Source organism: Hemiscyllium ocellatum, chromosome 24 (genome assembly GCF_020745735.1).
Source record: "Hemiscyllium ocellatum isolate sHemOce1 chromosome 24, sHemOce1.pat.X.cur, whole genome shotgun sequence".
Lineage (NCBI taxonomy): Eukaryota > Metazoa > Chordata > Chondrichthyes > Orectolobiformes > Hemiscylliidae > Hemiscyllium > Hemiscyllium ocellatum.
Window position 1 is genome coordinate 57767585 of NC_083424.1, and position 21065 is coordinate 57788649.

Here is a 21065-nt window from a genome sequence, read left to right on the forward strand (position 1 = left end):
CATACTGAAATGCCTTTCATTTCCCCATAGTGGTTTCTTCCATCTTTGTCCCTGTTCTGCTTCTCATTTACTTTTTTTTTTAAAAAGTGTCATCAATAAATTGAACAGCTTTGAATTTCAATTTAACCCCATATTGCTCATATTATCTGAATATTATCACATTTTGCAAACATCGTAGCAATGACAGGTTGAGTCAACATTCATTGAACTGTCCAGAAGAAGTGCATTCGCTGAAGAACTCTGTTCTGAAATTCAGCCTGTTGTATGTATCAAAAAGATAGAAAGTCCATTCCCAACGAGCCACTGAAATTCCCTATATCAGGGATTTGCTTATTGAGCAAACAATCAAACATGTTCTAGTTTTCATTTCTAGCAGTTACACACAGATTCATATTACATCACACAAGGTGACCATTTTTGGTCTGTCATGTCAGTGTGAACTTTGTGCAAGTAATGTTCACATACACAAATGGAACAAGACAGTGGATGCTGGAGATCAGAAATAAAAACCTTGATCAGGAAACTCAAATAGGTCTAGTATAATCTGCAGTGTGGCTCAGTGTTTAGCACTGCTGCCTCGCAGCACCAGGGTGTCTGCGTGGGTTTTCTCTCACAGTCCAAAGATGTGCAGGTCAGGTGAATTGGCCATGCTAAAACTGCCCATAGCGATAGGTGCATTAGTCAGAGGGAAGTGGGTCTGGGTGGGTTACTCTTCGGAGGGTCGGTGTGGACTACAGTTTCCACACTGTAGGGAATCTAATCTAAAAATCTAAACAATTAATGTTTCAAGTTTAATTAATTTTTTTCGTAACTTACACTCTCACCTTTTGTCTGCACCAATTTCCTCTGCCTTTGGTCCGTTACCCTGGAAATTTTTCTCTTCAGATAATTATCAACAACCTTTTAAGGTTTTGATTGAACCTGTCTCACCATACTGCAGGCAATACATTCCAGATCCCAAACACATTTCATAAAAATGTTTTTCATGTCACTATTGCTTGCTTTGTAAGTAACCTTTAACTGCTGTTCACTGATTCCTTTTGCCATTGGGAATAGTTTCTCCATATTGACCCTCCCAGACCACCTCATCATTTTTTTAATACTTCTTTCACATTTCCTCCAAGTTTCACTCTCCCAAAGAGACAGTCCCAGCTTCTCTCATAACTGAACTTCCTTCCTGGAGTCTTTGCTATACTCTCTCCAGTGCCATCAAATCCTTTCAGAAATATGGTCTCCATTTTACTTCAGCTAAGGCAAGAGCAATGTTTAAAGGAGATTTATCATATTCCTTGCTCAGTGTCTCTTAGAGAGATATTAAATTCAGCCATGAAAAAGTCACACCCATTCCAATAAACCCATAAAGTATTTCTCATTAACATCTAAGGTCAAAATCAAAGTAGTCATTCCTGTTTTATTCTTAATACAACTTCTCTCTGGCACTTCAACACAATCAAATGGTTTGCTAAGCCATTTTAGAAGCCACTTAAGAACCATTATTCTGGATCAAGGGGTCACATATCAGACCAAATTGGATAAGGAGATATTTCCTTTCCTAAAAAGGGTATTTATTTCTAGACAACCACATGTGCAGGAAGTGTTAATTGCTGCAGAAACTTGAAATTGTCATTTCAGAGCTTAAGCAGCAACTGCAGTGTATCCACAAAGCAGGGAACAATGTAAACAGCACATTCAGAGGTAGTTACACCACAGCTGAAGAGCCTGGACACAGAAAGGGAAAGAGATAATTGGCAAGCAATTTAAGAGAAATAGGCAGACAATGCAGAATCCTCAAAACTGTTAAGCTGTTTTGAAAACAGATGAGGTGCTAGTTCCTCAAGGGAGGACAGTCAGAGCCACATTTATGGCACCAAAAGGAGCTTAGATGTACTGGACAGAAGGAAGAAAAAAAAACAAAGAGCAGAAGTAACAGAGGCTTTGTTAGAGGAGCAGACAGCCATTTCTGTGGCTGTACATGTGACTACAGGATCATCTACGCAGACCATTTTTCTTCGGATGGTGGAGGGGGGAGGGGGGTTGGAAGGTATGATCGAAGGTTCAGGTTGGTACCATCGACTCAGGTAGGAAGGGTGATGCAGTCTTGCCAACAGAACTTAGGAAGCTCTGTAGAAAATTAACAAGCATAACTTCAAATGTCGTCATCTCCAAATTAGTCGATTAAGTTCAGAAATAGAAGGAGAAGGCAGACAAACCTGTAGTTGGAAAGATGGTGCAGCAAGGAGATTCCTGGGACAGGGTCATGGAAAAAGGTTTCTGTAAGAAGCCAGGCAGATTGCACTATTCAGGACATTTTGTTTGTGCTGTTGGATGGGCTTTAGAATAATTAGGCAGGGGTATAGAAACCAAATAAGCATATTATAAAAGAATATCAGTATTCACAACATAGTTGGAGACACAGATAGCACTAACATACAGGATACTAGCAGGTGAATTTGAAGGGATAAAAAGAATGGAGTCTAAATCAGGGTAACTCTGCATGTACGTGAATACTTCAGTGCAGTAACTAAGACTGGGAAGTTTAATGGCATAAATTGCCATGTGGAAGTATGATATTATGGTAATGACGGAAATTGGCTCAAGGAAAAGCAGGTCAGAACGGTAAATATACCTGCATTGAAGATGTTCAGAAAAGGCTGAATAGGAATGAAAGAAGAGGGGGTGGCAGTACAGTTAACAAGAATATTGTAATGATGGAGAAAGAGGAGATACCACGAGGTATAAGGACACAAGCAATTTGGCTAGATCTAAAAAAACAAGAAGGGCACAGTTATATTGCTCAGTGTAACATATAGACTATCATCTAGAGGGAGGGATGCAAAGAAAAAAATCTGCAGAAAAATTAGAGAGATGACAACATTACAGAGTTCTAACAGGGGACTTTAATTACCCACATTCTGATTGGTGTCAGGGGCAAGTATTCCTAGATTGTGTACAGGAGAGTTTCCGATAGTTTATCTCCAATCTAATATGGAAGGGTACACTGTTAGACCTGGTTCTTGGAAATCAAATGTGCCAAGTAGATTAAATGGGGAAACAATTAGGAAACATTGATTGTGCAGTTTAGGAGTTTAGTGAAAATTGACAATAGTCGATTCAGAATTAGTAAAAACAATTGGGAGAACAGACTTAATTTGACAAGAATGGAGCTGGGCTGGATAAACTAGAACAAAAAGTTGATAGGAAAATACCACACCTGAGCAATGGGCAACCTTTAAAGAGGAAATGGCTTGGGTACAGTCAAGGTATATTCCCTCAAAAGGAAAAGTTAGTACAAACAAAGCCAGAATGCCAAAAGAGATAGAAATTAAGCACACTTTTTTCTTATTTATCATATGCCAAGTTTAAGGTTAAAAAAAAATAAAATGGAGAACCAAACAGGAGTACGGACAGTTCTAAGGGGAGCTGAAAATGAGTTGCAAAGCAAGAGCATAAGAAAACAGTGGCAAAGACTTCTACAGGCATATAACAAGCAAAAGAATGGCAAAACTGAAGTGAAGTGCAGATTGGGGAACAAAAAATTATAAAAAAAGAAGTAGGTGGCCAAAGCTGTGGTTTTAAATGAATACTTTGCATCTGTCTTTAACAAGGAGATAAATCCTATTCAGGCTGTGAAACTAAGAAAGAAACTCTGCCACTGGAAAGGTTCAAAACTGACGAGGAAGAAGTGTCGAGTAGAGTGGTAATATCAGGTGATAAGGCATCAGCACTGGATGAGCTGCATCCAAAGATACTGAAGGAAGTGAGAGGGGAAATTTCAGGAACATTGGCTTTAATCTTTCAGTCTTCCTTGGACTCCATTGGAGCTGCCAGAAGACTGGAAAATGGTGAATATCAACAATATTTGTTCAAATACTTGATCAAAAATATTTCTAAGGACAAGGCAAGTACTTACAACAGCAGTCATTTTAACTTCAGTGGTAGAAAGGTTTCTCGAAAAAAAAATTTTCAGGATTGGATTAGTAGACACATGCAGAAAAAGGCATAAAGGGAATTCTAAAGGGGAAATCATGTTTAATCAATAGTTCTTTTTGAAGAGTTAACAGAAAGGATCAGTAAGGGAAATGTTGTTGATGTGGTATATTGGATTTTCAGAAGGTGTTCGATACAAACCCACACAATGAACCTGAAAGCAAAGTTATAGCTCATGGAATAAAAAAGAACAGTCACAACATGAATACATAATTAGCTGTGTGACAGGACACAAAAGATTAGTTGTAAATTATTCATGGACAGTCGGTCCAAGTGGGATGCTCTTCTAGAGGCAATGCAAATTCAATGGGCCTAAATGGCCTCTACCTGCACCATAGGGATTCTATGAAATGTAAACTGTGAAAAGAACAATGTAGAACTTCAAAGGACAGAAAAGTTGGTGCAGTGAACAGATTGGTAGCAGATGAAGTTCATTGCAGAGAAACGTGTGGTAGGAAGAACATGAACACATAATAAAATTTGGGACACAATTACAAAGAAAATGCAGGAGCAGAGGGACTGGGTGCATTTGTGCACAGAACAGGTAAGGTGAAGAGAGCAGTTGATAAAGCAGACAGTATATTCTGGTTTATTAACAGGGTTAAACAGCAAGGAAACAATCTTGAATTTGCGTAAGTGCTTGACTCAGTGAGCACCACATTAGAGGAAAGATGTGAATGCAAAGGAGATTTACAAGAATAATCCCTAAGATGAAAATTCTCAGTAATGAAGCTAGATTGGAGAGGTTAGGATTGCTGTCCTTGGAGGGGAGTTTTAATAGAAGTTTTCAAAATCATGAGGGCACGATGATGGAATGGATGTAGGTCTGCTCGCTGAGCTGAAAGGGTCATTTCCAAACATTTCTTTAGCTTTCTATTTATATTTTTGGGTTTCTTTAGGTTAAGGATGTCACTTCCTGTGGTGAAGTCACTTCCTGTTCCTTTTCTCAGGGGGTAGTAGATGAGGTCTAACTCGATGTGTTTGTTAATAGAGTTCCAGTTGGAATGCCATGCTTCTAGCAATTCTCGTGCTTGTCTTTGTTTGGCTTGTCCCAGGATGGGTGTATTGTCCCTCTTCATCCGTATGACCCTCTCTCACTAGCATCCTCACATACAATTGAGGAAGGACACCACTTCAACTGGGACAATACATCCATCCTAGGACAAGCCAAACAAAAACATGAATGAGACTTCTTAGAAGCACTGAATTCCAACCGGTACTCTATCAACAAATACATCGAGTTAGACCCGATCTATTACCCCCTGAGAAAAGGAACAGGAAATGACTTCACCACAGGAAATGGCATTCACTAACCCAAAGAAACCCAAACATATAAATAGAAAGCAGGTATTTTCAGCATTGCTTTGCATGAGGTCCACTGACGATATTACCTAGTAAGGTAACGAAACTTCTGGAAATGAACCTTTCAGCTCAGCGAGCAAACCTACATCCAAAACCTCAACCTGAGCTATAAATCTTTTCAAAAACTCGCTAATAACTATGATGAAATAAATAAGAAATAGCTACCTCTCATAAAAGGATCAAGAATGAAAGGGTACTGATTTGCAAAAAAAAACAAATGTGATGTGATTAAAAAAATCACACAGTAAGCCGTTCAGATCTGGAGTACACTGCCTTGAACTGTGGTGCAGGAAGATTCAGTTGAGGCAATTGTTATGAAGTTGAAAGAGTGTATGATCACTTTAAGACAGAAAGTGCTTTTCTGAATTTAGGGTGTAGCAACAGCTGCCAGTATACAGAACAGCTAAGAGACTGGCTGTTCTAAAATAGATATATGTAACAATTGGCTGTTAAATGAATACCTGAGTCTTGTTTGCTATTTTGACAACAATTTAAAATCTAACCAGTTAATTAAAATCGTGCCCAGGATAAGAAAACCCAACTGAGTTTGAATTTATTGTATTGACAACATCAGACCAAATGAGAGGGTACAATGCTGGGGGTATAAAACCTAGGACATTTTGAAAATTGGTCAGAGCAACTGCCATCCAAATAAATAAATAAATATCTTGCTCTCAAAGAAATCTCAGAAGGCATTATCTATCAAAAAGGTACCTTTTCCTGTAAAAGCAGTAAAAACTAATATGACAACCCAGGGAGAATCAGAAGGATGAAAGGAAGTAACAGAATCGGATGACTGGAAGGAAGACAGCATAAGAGACTTAACGGACTTTGAGAGATTAAGTTAATGAAATGGTTAATAATTGCGTTATTGGAGCAACATTTTTATAGAGTGGGGTCAGATTGTGATTACTTAAAAAGGGGCTCGGATTTGTTAATAGTTTTTGTTTAGTGTTCAATGTTAGAGTTAGGAAAATAAAGTTTTTTTTAAAACAATGGAAATCGTGGATATTCTTTCATTCACACTTTTAGCAGATTACGAAGGGAGGCAAGCTTTTCTGGGTGTTTTAGTTTAAATTAGCAAAGAGTTTCAACCTCTGCATTGTTACACAATCAAGAAGGCAATAGATGATTGCTTAAATAGAAGCAATGTGCAAGGATATGGGGAAAAGGCATTTAGTTAAATGTACTTTTGGAGTGCTAGTGTAGATACAATGGGGCGAATGGTCTCCTCCTGTGCAACTGCATTTCTATGAAGTGTGTTTCTGATATGGTAACCATAACCTAGAGTATAAAGTTACTTTCATTATACTTAAAACTGAATTTAAATTCAGTAACTATATGAACTGATAATTTTTGACGAATACTTCAGGCCTCTCAAATTGTCAGTTCAGAAACATAGCATTAAAAAAGACCTCAAGAATTTACTCACATGATTACTCACGAGACCTAACTGCCATAGCTGCCAAGTGACCAAGAATGGGAACTGAATGCTCAAGGATATCCAATATTTAGGGAGGATAGGTAAAAAGGAAAATGAGGCACTAATAGTAAGGCATGGGTTCAGTATATTATCTCAAATAAGAGAAAAAAATGTGGAGCCTATTTGAGTTGAGACAACAGACATTGCTAGATATGTTAACAGGCCAGCAAAAAGTATGATATTAATCAGGAATTTAGAAAATCACATAGAACAGTGAATACAGTAATCATTGTTGAAAATCACACACCACCAGGTTATAGTCCAACAGGTTTAACTGGAAGCACACTAGCTTTCGGAGCGACTAGCTTCCGAAAGCTAGTGTGCTTCCAATTAAACCTGTTGGACTATAACCTGGTGTCGTGTGATTTTTTAAACTTTGTACACTCCAGTCCAATACCGGCATCTCCAAATCATGACTACAGTAATCATGGGTGACTTAAATCTGTATATAGGCTGGGTAAACCTAAACAGCACTAATGGTATCGCTTGTGATCCAAGATTCCAAATCTTGCCATCTTATCTTTCATCCTAGGATTTTAAAATTACTCAAACAATCCTGTTGTTTTTATATCTTTCCATGAACTACCTACATACCTGTTCTTCTATCTTCCACTGGCCAGTGGGAGGCCTACAGCATAACCCCACTACAGTGACTGCATCTTCCTTATTATTCCTGAATTTTACCAGTCCATGGTCTCCCTGGACAAGACCTCAAAGATGGTCTCTCAGCGTGACATTCTTTTAATCAGTACTGCAACTCCCCCATCTCTTTTACATCCCTCTCCATCATGTCTGAAACATCTAAATCTTGGAATGTTATATTGCCAGTCCTACCCTTCTCCCAATCAAGTTTCTGTAACATCCTAGCTTCATATACTCATCCAAGTTCTAAGCTCATCAGCTTTACCGGTTTGCATTACCCACTTTGCATTAAAATAGCTCAGGAAAAAGTATTGTATTGTGCAGCATGATATTAATCAGAAGATTAGAAAATCAAGCAGAATTTCTAATACAGTAATCATAGGTGACTTAAATCTAGGATAAACCTAGAGCACTCCCCTTTCAGAATGTTCTGTATCCTCTTAAGAGACATGCCATTGCTGACATCCAGGTAGTCAGCACTCCATCCGGGAGTCTCACTTGTGGCCACAGAAATGCCTGTGCCTCTGACTAAAGAGCTCCCCATCACTACCAATCCACAAAACTTCTCCTAAACTAGACCTCATGTAGCCCGTCCTGCAGTGTTTGTTAACCTGCCTGCTCTTCTTTATTAGACGTACTTGATTCAAACGTCTTCACTCTCCTCAATCACTCCATGTGCTGACCCATTTTTTCTGTTCCCATCCCTTGCCACACTAGTTGATTTCCTCCCAAGTGGCATAAACAAACTTCTCTGCACGAATGCTGGTGTCCTTCCAGTTTAAGTGCAACCCATTCTTCTTGTACAGGTAATTCCTATACTGGAAGAGTGATCTGGATCAATGATACAAATATCCTAAGCCCTCCCACTCACATCAGCTCTTTAGTCACATGTTCTACTGGTTATCCTCTTATTTCTGGCCTATCATGTGGCATGTGGAGCAATCCCGAGATTACAAACTAGAGGTCCCACTTTTCAACTTGCTATCTAACTCCCTAAATTTCCTTTGCAGGATCTCATCTCTCTTCCTGACTATGTCATTAGTACCAATACGCACCATGACCATGGCTGCTCACACTCCCCTTTCATAATGCCCTGTGACCCCTTAGAGACATTCTTGACGCTGGCACCAGGTAACGAGCACATCATCCTAGAGTCTCGCTTGTGGCCACAAAAATGCCTGTGCCCCTGACTATCAAGTTCCCAATCACTCCCAGTCCACAAAACTTCTCCTAAATTGGCAACTTCAAGTGGATATTGTAGGAAGCTTGTACATGATCATTTAGTAACATCCTAGCAACATGGTTAAGCATAAAACAAATTAGCGTTATAAATATATACGGCAACACAATAAGTGAGATTATTTGGAGGATGGTGACTGCAATATTCTAAAGAATCTGCTACTATTTAATATATGCACAATGCTTTTAAGTAGATCAGTAAATACTCACTAATCATCTATTTAACCGTTAATTCCACCTATCTCTGTGGACACAATTTAAAGACATGCAACTGCAAATAATTTTGGTCAAAAGCAACTGCAAATTTCTAGCTCCAGATCAAGTGAGTTGTCACATAAATAGAATCAAGGGTCTTCATTCCAGAGTATCTGCTTCCATTCAAACAGATTTACATCTTAAATTCATCCATCTACCTTGGTCAGCAGCCCTAAATATCCTCTTTTTTTTTAAAAACTCAGTTTTGAAATACTAAATTCCTTCCAACCTGGAAGTAACTCCAAGAAGAAAAACAAGAGAGTTTCAGATCTTACTTTATTTTGTGTGACATGTGAACAATTAAGTTTAATTTGAAGTTATACACCCTTATTCTAAATGTATCCATCCCAGCACATAATAACTTTTCTTTACCCCTCTTTACCCCTTCTGTTGTCAAATTCCACTGCTCTCATTCAGATATTGATTAGTTTTCCTATAGTATGGAAACAGGCCCTTCAGCCCAACAAGCCCACAGTAACCCACTGAAGAATAACCCACCTAGACCCATTTCCCTACCCTACACTTAACCCTGACTACTGCACCTAACACTATGGGCAATTGAGCATGGCCAATTCACCTGAACTGAATATCTTTTGGATTGTGGGAGGAAACCTACGCAGACATTGGGAGAATGTGCAAACTCCACACAGATAGTTGTCCGAGGCAGGAATCAAACCGGGGTCCCTGGCTCTGTGAGGCTGCAGTGCTAACCACTGAGCCACAGTGCCACCCACAAACTGTGTGGGGCTCAATCGGGATTTGAACCCGGGACCTCTTGCACTTACTGCATCAGTCCAAAGTGAGAGTCATACCCCTAAACCAACAGGCAACTTCACCAACCCAACAGGCATATTCTACCAATCCAATTCTCAAATCTGATCTTCAGTATTCCACAACCTTCCCACTACCTTTCAGTAGTTTCAGACATGACTCCTCCTTGGAACAGCCTCTCTTGGCATCTTCAGGAAGGCTCACTGAGAATACATAGTTGTGGCTTATTACAAGCAACAACCTCAAATGTTCATTCCACTCTTGCCAAGTTTATCAGCCAAGGTGCCCACTGGGGGAAAACCTTCCCAATTTCCTTCATGTCCAACTAAACCTTCCCACTGAAAACTCTGTGGACTCTATTGGATCCACTGTCACAGCCCTCTTCACACCTGCATCCAGACCAAAGCTTTTGTTGACTTTATTGTAGATGGTAATATCAACATCATAGCTTTGACAGGAACTGCTGAGATGCTGATGCCATTCCAGACCTAGCGTGGCAATGAAACAGCACTTATTACCAAACTGTACCTTGACCTGACCCTGCTCCTCTGGCATGTTTTTTGTCCTTTAAGCATCCCCTCTCTTTCTCCCAGCTCCTCACCAGAGTTAAAATTCACATTCTCTTCCACCCATCCAAAAATGATAGAGGTATCGTTGAGGCATCTTCATGCTCTCCTCTCTTGGCCTCTGCACCAAATGACATTTTATCCTCAGTGAACTCAACTTCCATCTCAACTACTCTGAGCTCACAAACCTCCATCCACCCTAAATCTCTCTCCCAAGTAAATTCCAACTCCTCACGATATATCTACAATCAACTTCTTGACCTCATCATCTCACATGGCCTTGATATTCCCACTGTATCCATCACAGACAAAACTATCGCTGATCACTTTCTTCTACAATTCACCACCCACATCCTCCAGCTTATCACTTTCTGTATCGATGCTTAGAAGAAAGTTATTCCCCAATTGATATACAGTTGCACTTTCAAAACTACACCAACTGGCCACCAGTCCTCTATGCATCAAAATGTTCCCATTGTAACAGGTACATTCAATTGAACCTTTGTTTTTGATGCCCCTGTGAAAACCGCTCACTATTCTGGGATCTTCCTGCAAAAGAAATGCAAGATCACTTTTTTTCTGTACATCCTCTAATGGTCCCCCTGCCACAAACTCTCACCTCTTTCTAGTTTCTCTTGCAGCTTCTCCTTGCTCATCTTGTCCAGAAGACCCACTTCCTTTATTCCTTACCCCATTTTCAATAAACTCAACACCAAACAACTTACTAACCTGGTACAGATAATAAATAACTGGCAGTGCTAATGATTTCCTCTCCCTTTAAAGTAGGAGTCATTATCCCTCTCCACAAAACATTCACAATTACAGCATATGTTGCTTTAATTGGCACCTTACGAACCAGCAAAAATTATATACCTGAAATACCGGAGGTTTACCATAATACATGATCTACCACGATTTTCAATGTACCATAAGTAGCCAGTGGAAAGTGCGAGTGAGAAGGCTCTCTGCCATTAAACCTTATTTAAGGCAAAGTTGCATTATTATTTAAGTGATTTATTCCATAAATGAAGTATAACAACAGTGCCGTGTATACTCCCTACATTATGTTTCTATTATTTAGCATATGCTTTTACATTGGTTATGTGGGCCACTTGATCAAACTGAATATTTGGTCAACCTGCACACCCCTGTCCCACAGGTGCCAATTAATAAAAGTTTTGCTGTATTCCAAGTCTCTTGATAGCTATCACAGCACCACTTCCTTTCCACTCAAAATCCTGGAATATGCTGTTGCTCCCCCCCCACCCCCAGTCTGATCCTATTTGTCTCAATAATCTTCCAAGAATCCTTGGGGAAAAGAAACATCTGAGAGGATTGGAGAACTGCCAATGTAACACCTTTTTCAAAACAGGGGGACAAAAAAAAACTGGTAACCATCAACCAGTTAGCTCAACTCGTCACTGTTATAGAGGAAGTCATAGTAAAGCATTCAGAAACACATAATACACAAAGTCAGCATGGCTTCATTAAGGGAAAATCATGTCTGACAAATATACAGAGGAATCTCAATTATCCGAAGAACACAGGCTGGGAGTATTTCATTTAGTTAATCGAATGCTGGATAATAGTTTAGCTAAGCATCGGGATCTTGCAATCTTGCCAAATAATCCAATATTCAGATAAATCAAATGCCAGATAATCGAGATTCCTCTGTAATGGCATTCTTTGAGGAGGCTAACAAGTAGAACACAAAGGTGAACCAGCAGATGTAATGTATTGGAATGTTCGAAATGTGCTTACTAAGGCACCACAAGATTAGACTGCTTGGATATGAGCCCATGGTGTTGGAGGTAGCTTATTTAATGGTTAGAGGATTAGCTAACCTATGGAAAACAGAGTTGAAATTGGGGGTATTTCCAGAATACAACCTCTAATTAATGTGGTCTTTACAAGGTTCAGTGTTGGGACTACAATTAGTTACAAAATATATTAATGCAGTGGATAACACAAGTAAACATACTATAGCCAAGATTGCAGATAGCACAAAAATAGGTGGGAAGGCAAGCGGAGAGGATGAAACAATATCTTCAGTGGGAAAGGTTAAACAAATGGGCACAAATTTTGTAGGTGGAATACAATGTGGAAAAATGCAAGATCTTACTCTTCAGCATGCAGGAATAGAACTGAATATTATTTAAATGGAAAAATTTGTAGAAAGCTGCAACAGAGGGAGTTAGGAGTTCTCATGCATAAATCACAAAAAGTTAACATAACTTCAGCAGGTAATAGGGGTGGCAAATGGACAATTGGCTTCCTTTATTTCAAAGAGAATGGAGTATAAGAATAGGGACGTCTTGCTAAAACAATAGAAGCTCCTAGACAGACCACATCTGCAATACTGTGAACAGTTTTGGGCCCCTTATTTGAGGAATGTTATACTGGCATTTGAGGAAATCCAAAGGTTCACAAGGTTGATTCAAGGTACAGAGGGATTTTCTTATGGGTATGTTGGGCTTGTACTCATTGGTATTTAGAAGAATGAAAGGTGACCTTACCGAAACATACAAAATTCTTAGGCTTCAGAGTGGATATGGAGAAGCTGCTTTCGCTTTTGGGAGAGTCTGGGATTGGAGGCTATAGCCTCAGAGTAGGGATCACCAATTTGAAACAGATGAAGAATTTTACTCTCTCAGAGGATAATAAATCTGTAAATGTTTTTATCATGGAATACTACCAAGGCTTGATGGTTAAGTATATTCAAAGCTGAGATAGACAGGAATGTGGAGTTGAGGATTATCTCACTGAATTGCAAAGCAGACTCGAGGGGCTGACTGGTCTACTTCTGCTCCAACATCTTATAGTCTTAAAGAACGTTGTGCTCAAATCTCTCCAAACATGTTTCCACCCCAACAAAATCCAAAACAGCTCTTATCAGTTACAAATGTGACAGTGACAAAAGGTAAACTACTCCCCATTATCCATCGCAACCTGTCACCACACCACATCATCCTCATCTAATGTATCATCATGCAGTTGAACAGGACTCCCTCACCTGTTCCACATTCTTATCCAATCACAACTGCATTATTTACAATGGTTCCTTTTCCTGCTCCTACATCAACACCTCTGATATTCCCAAGTATATAGCTTGCTCGTCTCCTATATTTTATCTACAAGCTGTTCTTGGTCAACTCAATTGCACGGTATTAGTTTTCATAACCATACTGACAACATTCAGTTTTACCTCAGCACCATCTTTCTCAAAATCTCCATAACTGCTAAATTAACAGACTGCTCATTTGGTCCTGATGTCTGATAAACAAAACTTATCTCCAAATAAACATGGAAACTACCAAAGCCATTGTCTCTGGACTATGTTCCCAGCTACAAACTCCGGCCCTCTGTCAGTCTGGACTGTTCGAAACTTTGATGTCATAAATTACACCAAGAGCTCAAACTGCAATTGTTGAGAAAATTTGTAGCTCAGGTTGAGATTCAAGTTGTAAGTTTGCTCACTGAGCTGGTATGTTTGCTCTTAGACATTTCGTCACCATGCCACACAACATCATCAACAAGCCTCTGCTGAAGCGCTGGTGTTCTGTCCCGCCTTCTATTTATGTACTCTGGTCTGTTAAGGTGGGTGATATCATTCCCAGTTCTTTGTCTCAAAGGTTGGTAAATGGGGTCCAAATTAATGTTCTTATTGATGGAGCTCCGGATTGAATGCCTGGCCTCTAGGAATTCCTGTGCTTGTCTCTGTTTAGCCTGTCCTAGGATGAATGCGTTGTCATAGTCGAACTGGTGTCTTTCTTAGATTGTGTGTAAGGATATTAGTGATTGCTGGTTATGTCTTTTGGTGGCTAATTGGTGCTTGTGTATCATGGTGGCTAGTATTCTGCCTGTCTGTCTGATGTAGTGTATGTTGTAGTCCTTGCAAAGTATTTTGTATATGACATTTGCTTTGCTAGTTGTTGGTACAGGGTCCTTTAGGATCATCAGTAGCTGTTTCAGTATGTTGGGAGGTTTGTGGGCCACCTTGATGCCAACAGGTTGGAGTGGTCAGGTAGTCACCTCCGAGATATCTTTAATGTATGGTATTGTGGCTACAGTCTCGGGGCGTATTGTGTCGTCTTGTTTGGGTTTATTGTTTAAGAATCGGCGGACTGTGTTTATCGGGTACCCGTTGTTAAATACGTGGTACAGAACATAGAACATTACAACGCAGTATGGGCCCTTTGGCCCTAGACATTGCACCGCCCTGTGAAACCAATCTGAATCCCATCTAAACTACACTATTCCATTCTCGTCCATATGCCTATTCAATGACCATTTAAATGCCCGTAAAGTTGACAAGTCTACAACTGTTGCAGGCAGTGCATCCCACATGCAGATATTTTTCTTCTGCTGCCCATAGTTCTTGGGTGGGCTGCAGTATGTGGTGGCACATTTAAATAACGCAGCTCCATTGTAGCTGTTGGGATCATTTCTCTGGTAGTTAAATATCTAGTCTGTGTGTGTTGCTTTCCTGTAGACACTGGTCCATAGTTCACCATTAACTGCTTATTCCACTGTGACATCTAGGAAGGGGAGTCTGTTGTAGTTCTCTTCCTCTTTGGTGAACCTTATACCAGTAAGGATGTTGTTAATTATATTGTAGGTTTCCTCTAATTTGTTCCATTTCATGATGACAAAGGCATCATCCTTATAGTGGACCCAAAGTATGGGACGCATCATGGCGAGAGCTGTTCGCTCGAGTCTCTGCATCACTGCTTCTGCTAAGACTCTTGATATTGGTAATCCCATGAGTGTCCCATTGATTTGTTTGTAGGTCTTGTCATTGAAGGTGAAGTAGGTAGTGAGGCACAGAGGCACAGATCTACTAACTTGAGAATGCTGACCTTGCTGATGGAGTTGGTGTCTGGCGTTTGTGTCCTTGGTTCATCAAGTAGTGAGGTCAGTGTTTCTTTGGTCAATGGAAACCTGCAGACCAGCGTCTACAGAAAAGCAACACACACAGACCAGATACTCAACTACAGGAGCAATCATCCCAACACCCACAAACAGAGCTGCATCAGGACACCATTTAAACGAGCCACAATGCACTGCAGCCCACCCAGGAACTATGAGCAGGAGAAGAAAAATACCTATACAGCATCTTCAACAACAACAGGTACCCAATAAACACCGTCCACCGATTCTTAAACAATAAACTCAAACAAAAAGACACAACACACCCAGAGACTGTAGCCACACTACCATACATCAAACACATTTCAGAGATGACTACAAGATTACTCCAACCTTTTGGCATCATGGCAGCCCACAAACCTACCAAACACACTGAAACAGCTACTGATGATCCTAAAAGGACCCTATACCAACCACCAGCAAATTGAACATCACATACAATATACCCTGCACAGACTACAACAAACACTACATAGGACAGACAGGCAGAAAACTATCCACCAGGATACAACAGCACCAACTAGCCACCAAAAGACATAACCAGCTATCACTTGTATCCTTACACACAGTCGAAGAAAGACACAAGTTCGACTGGAACAATGCATCCATCCTAGGTCAGGCTAAACAGAGACACGCATGGGAATTCCTAGAGGCCTGGCATTCAAACCGGAACTCTATCAATAAACACATCCATCTGGACCCCATTTGCCAACCTCTGAGAAAAAGAAGCAGAAATGATATCACTCACCTTAACAGACCAAGATACATAAATAGAAAGTGGGACAGAACATCAGCATGTCCATGGAGGCTCACTGATGATGTTACCTATCATGGTGACAAAATGTCAGAGCAAACCTCCCAGCTCTGCAAGCAAATTTACAACCAGAGCTCAAAATTATGTAATCACTAAGACAGTCTTTTATCGCCTCTATAATATTTCCCCATTAACCAGGTCTTGCCTCAACTCACCTGCTGTTGAAACCCTTATTCATGCCTTTGTTATCTTTGGCTGACCATTGTGATGCAGTCTTGACAGACCTCCAACATTCTAGCCTCTGTAAAACAGAGGTAACTCAAAACACTGCTGCCTGAGTTCCTACTTGCGCCAAGTCATTTTCACCAATTAGGCATGCTACTAACCATGTTTGAAAAATTCTCAACTTTGATTTTGAATTTCTATTCGGACTCTTGTAATCTCCTCCATCTCCACAATTTTCTATGAGGTGCCCTAATTCTGGCTCTTCCTGAGCATCCTAGATTTTTTTTTCACCAATAGTCAAGCTTACTGCAGTGAAGGCCTGACGCTGTGGAATCCCTTACATCAACCTCTCCACCTCTCTATCTTTCTTATTTTAAGACATTACTTACGACCTAGTTCTTTAGCCAAGATTTTGACTGTCTGCCCCACTAACACATTTCATAGCTTCACATCAAATTTGCTTTGTAATATTTCTGTAAAGTGTTATGTTCAAGTTTATTATATTAAATACATTATATTAATTAAATGCAAGTTGTTTTTTAAAAAAATTGTTTCACATATGCAACAATGTGACACTTTAAAGCACAACCTTTGTGGGGCAGATGAACTATTTCCCCCAATGAATTAATTTTGGGTACGAGTAAGAAGCACTACTGAATGAAATTAAATGAAATAGATGAATGTAGTTTAGCCAAGACCAGAAATAAACTAAACGTTTAGAATCAATAAGCCCTGTAGTGGTAATAGTGGTATTCATAAAAATATGCAATGTAAAAAAAATACATTAATGTCAATGCGCTAGATTTTAAATGTAATGAAAAGATAATTCAAACACTTTGTAGGATTAGAAAAGAAGAATTATAAAACTTGGGTTTATAAAACTTGAGAAAGACCACACCCTGGTTGAAAAGCTCAAAAACACATACCCTTAATGCAACCTCATACTGCCAACTCAATTTGTAAACATTTACACTGTAGCAGAAATGACAGCTTCCTGCACACGTATTTCCAAAGCAGGACTAACACTTACAATCCTTTGGAAATAACAGTGCCTCCTTAACTGACAAACAGATTATGGAAAAGGTAACTAATAATCTTCAGGGAAAGCAGTTGCACAATCACATCTGCTCCTTGAATTATGTAGTTATAAACATTCTTACATTAATACGTACTTGAGAATATCTGGTATTATATTTTACTTGATGTTTATTTCCAACACATAATTAACCAGATTTGAATTCAATGGCTCCGAAGTCCATTAGTTCATGTTAACCTACAGAATCCCACCAGCAATAACTCAATATTTGAATTTTACTTTTCCCTTACAGATCAGACACTAATCTTAACAATTCATTCAGTTACAAAACACATTTGTAATTCGTGCGTTATAGATTACGGCTGCCCATATTTCCTCATGCATTTGTTTGGTTTCAAGACTGATGCTAAATTGAAATAGTTAAAAAGATTTCTTATGTCAATAAACCTATACTAAAGGCAAAATATTGCTGATGCTGAAAATTTGAAATTAAAACAGAAAATGCTGGAGAAACTCAGTAAGTATGGCAGTATCTGTGGAGAGAGAAACAGAGTTAACATTATGACTAGGTGGATTCTCTCTACACAAACCTGAACACTATTAGAAAAATAGTTGTACATTGAATTGCAAAATACTAAATGTTACCAGTAGTGTAAAAAGTACAATAATCTGTGGCTCACCTTCAATGGTTTGTGTGTTTATTACCTCTATTTTTAAATTTCTCTCAGAAAACAACAGTTGAAAACATGATTACCTGGGTCTCCATGGAAACTGTCCTCTTCAGTACTCCTGTGGGCAAGATCAGCTTCAGTTGTCCAAATTTGTCCCGACTTCCTGAGACCAACCACCATTGCTTCCTGTACAGTAACTTGGTGTTTGTGTCTCTTTTGTGACTGTGGGGTGGGTGGACTGCTACTATCAAAAGATTGTTGCGAGTTTTGAGAGGGAGACCGACTTTTTTCCCGAAAAGTATGATAGGTGGTGGGGCTGGGAGAAACATGACTCGACTGGCCAGAAGAAAAATCATCCTCACTTGAAGTTAAATTTTCGTTTGAACTGCAGTCTGGAGTATACCCTCCACCAATATCATCAGCACCAGGTGAATAGGACCTCCGAGGCCATGTTAGATGTTTCTCATGATCTCTAGTGCTCTGAAATCTTCCACAGTCTCTCAAGACACCACTGGGTTTACCATCACTATCTTGCATCATTCCACCAATATAAACACTTTCATATGGCTGGAATTCTTGCTGCCAAGGTTCCTTGTCAGGTTTGCCTCCATTGGCAGTGGCACGAATAAGATTATCCTTCAAGAATCTAGGATTCAGATCCATGTCATCATACTCTGGGTCGTACCCAGAGTTGCTGTCTGTTGACCTACCTCTGTATGTGGGCTTGCGGTAGTCCACTGATCCCACAGTACTTGGGAAAGAGTGTAATGATCTCTTCCGCTCCATCTGCATGGCCTGACTCCCAATTGTACTGATCTTATCAGATACCTCCTTGTCATTGACTTTCACCAATCCTTTTTCATGATGGTACTCTACATTGACATACAGAGGTTTTTCCATGCCTTTGCCATCCCCAGCAGAGTGTGAATTGGTTCTCTTGATTCTTTCAAAATTGGACCTCAATGCAGCCACACTTGTGCCAGCTCCGGCTTTATCTTTTTTCTCAATCTGTTCACAATCTTGGCTGAAACCTCGTCCTGGGTCCCTCTCTGGCGTTGCTATCGCCCTCCTGGTTGAGGACGCCCTCTGCCTGGTTGGTGAGCTTTCTATCTCACCTCTGGTGTCTATCATCCCCTCTACCCCTTCGGTTTGCCTCTTTGGATTGCCCTCTCCGGGGAGGCACGCAGGTTCTTCCCCTTCCCCAGAGGCAGGATGATGGTGCAAAGAGTCCTGAGGCATCTCATCGTCTTGTTCCATTAGGACCGTGGACTTTCTGAAACCCCACCGTTGCTTGTCATAGCTCTTCTTCTCCTTGGCCAGCAGCGTCTGGAGGTAAATCATGCGAAACCGCTCCTTGTTTACCTCCAGCTCCAGTTTCCGAATGCTGCATTTACAGCTCTCCAGCTCTTGCTCAATGTCGCCGACGCTCTTTAGCTCCATCTTGGGCGGCTCAGAGTCGGGGAACTGAGCCTTCCAGGCTTCCACGAATCCCACTGGTTCCACCATTTTCATCGCAAGGGGACGGCCAAACAACGACGGCGAAGGCGACTCATCCACCCCGGGCACAACGAGAGCCAAGCGCAGGGCAGAGCGCCCTTCCCCCACTCCTGGCGAACGCGCGCTAACCGGTCACCGTTACCAGCGACGGTTCGCGGCCGCTCGCGCCGCCTCTCACGCCCATTCCCCTCGCGGGACAAACAAAGCGCCGCCCCCACCCTCTCGCTCGCGCCCAGCGGAAAGGCGGGCTCACAAACTGCGATTGACGTGGCAAGCAACCAATCACCACCTCGTTGTCCTTCCCCGACCCCCAACCTCTTTGTAAATGATGTGGAGGTGCTGGTGTTGGGCTGGGGGGGGACATCATCACACAGCACCAGGTTATAGTCCAACAGGTTTATTTGGAAGCACTAGCTTTCGAAGCGTTACTCCTTCATCAGATAGCTGTGGATCAGACCATAAGACACAGCACTTATAGCAAAGATTACAGTCATGCAACTGAAATAATGTATTAAATAAACGTGGATTTCTGTCAAGTCTCTCTTCTTTAGAATGGGTTGCAGGTTTCCGTTTATTAATAATGTAAATCCCAGAACTTCTTTTAAGTCACATTCACGAGATAACTTAAGGTTTTATTTAAAAAAAGACACCTCAGCTCAGACAATGCATGAAAGGTGTGAGGTTAGAGTCTGTCTCTATTGCAATCTTGAGTCAGACTGGTTCTATTGCCGAAATGGAATTTACAAAATATTACATGGATTGAGTTCCAAATAAACCTGTTGGATTATAACCTGGTGTTGAGTGATTTTTATCTTTTAAAATGACCTGCGCCTGGGCCATAGGCCAGGATGTGGGTTGTTTTTCACACTGTGGGCTATTTTAAGTGGTCTGCTTTTAATTTTTCTGAATGTGTCTATCCTTGGCGATGTTTGCCCCCCCGTATGGCAGAAGTTTATCGGCCATTCTTCACATGTGAATCTGCCCACTACCTCAGGCATCATGGCTGCCCCAACCGTGTGTGTTTGGTGTAAGGCATACATTTATGTAGCCCCATTCACAACCACCTAAACGAATTCACAGCCCATGATGTGCTTTGAGAGTCTGGTGGTTTGTTACAGAATGCAAAACACAGCCTAATTTGCCAGCGTCAACATCCCAATAACATCAATAAGACAAATGACCAAATAAAATGCCTTAATAATTTTGAATAAATATTGTCTGGGACGTTGGTGAGTGTGCCCCTGCTCTTGCTCAAATTGTGTGAAAGCAGATGTGTTAATGACTGAACTTTCTATTTCAATCAAAAGACAGCACCTGTGACCATGCTGTACTCAGTTTCAGCTACACAATATACACCCTGAATTTCTGGAATATAGTTGAACGTATAACTTTCTGACACAGACGAGAGCAGCAAAATCTATCAACTGAGCCAAGGTCAATATTAAATATTTTTTACATTGAAATTTATCATGTAACAACAAACATTTTACCAGAAGTTGTAGTTCGGTGTAGAATACCAAAGTTTTGGGGATTACAAGTGTCTCTATGCAGTCTGTAAAGGTTTTAAAGATGTTATTTTTCTGAGACAGGTATCTGACTGAAGGGTTTTGACAATGTTTAGAATTGGATTGAGGATTATAGTGAGGCA

General features: G+C 40.4%; 1 protein-coding gene across 3 annotated transcripts in view; it reads right to left on the bottom strand.

The window, feature by feature from the left end:
- The window catches only part of LOC132827226 (breakpoint cluster region protein-like), a 462558-nt gene extending 442940 nt beyond the window's left edge, over positions 1–19618 (bottom strand). For all 3 annotated transcript variants that reach the window (XM_060843849.1, XM_060843847.1, XM_060843850.1), the window contains exon 1: positions 18004–19618. In XM_060843849.1, coding sequence (XP_060699832.1) covers positions 18004–19432 — 1429 coding nt within the window. In that variant the 5' untranslated portion in view covers positions 19433–19618. The remainder of the gene's footprint in view (positions 1–18003) is intronic.
- Positions 19619–21065: the final 1447 nt, after the last annotated feature.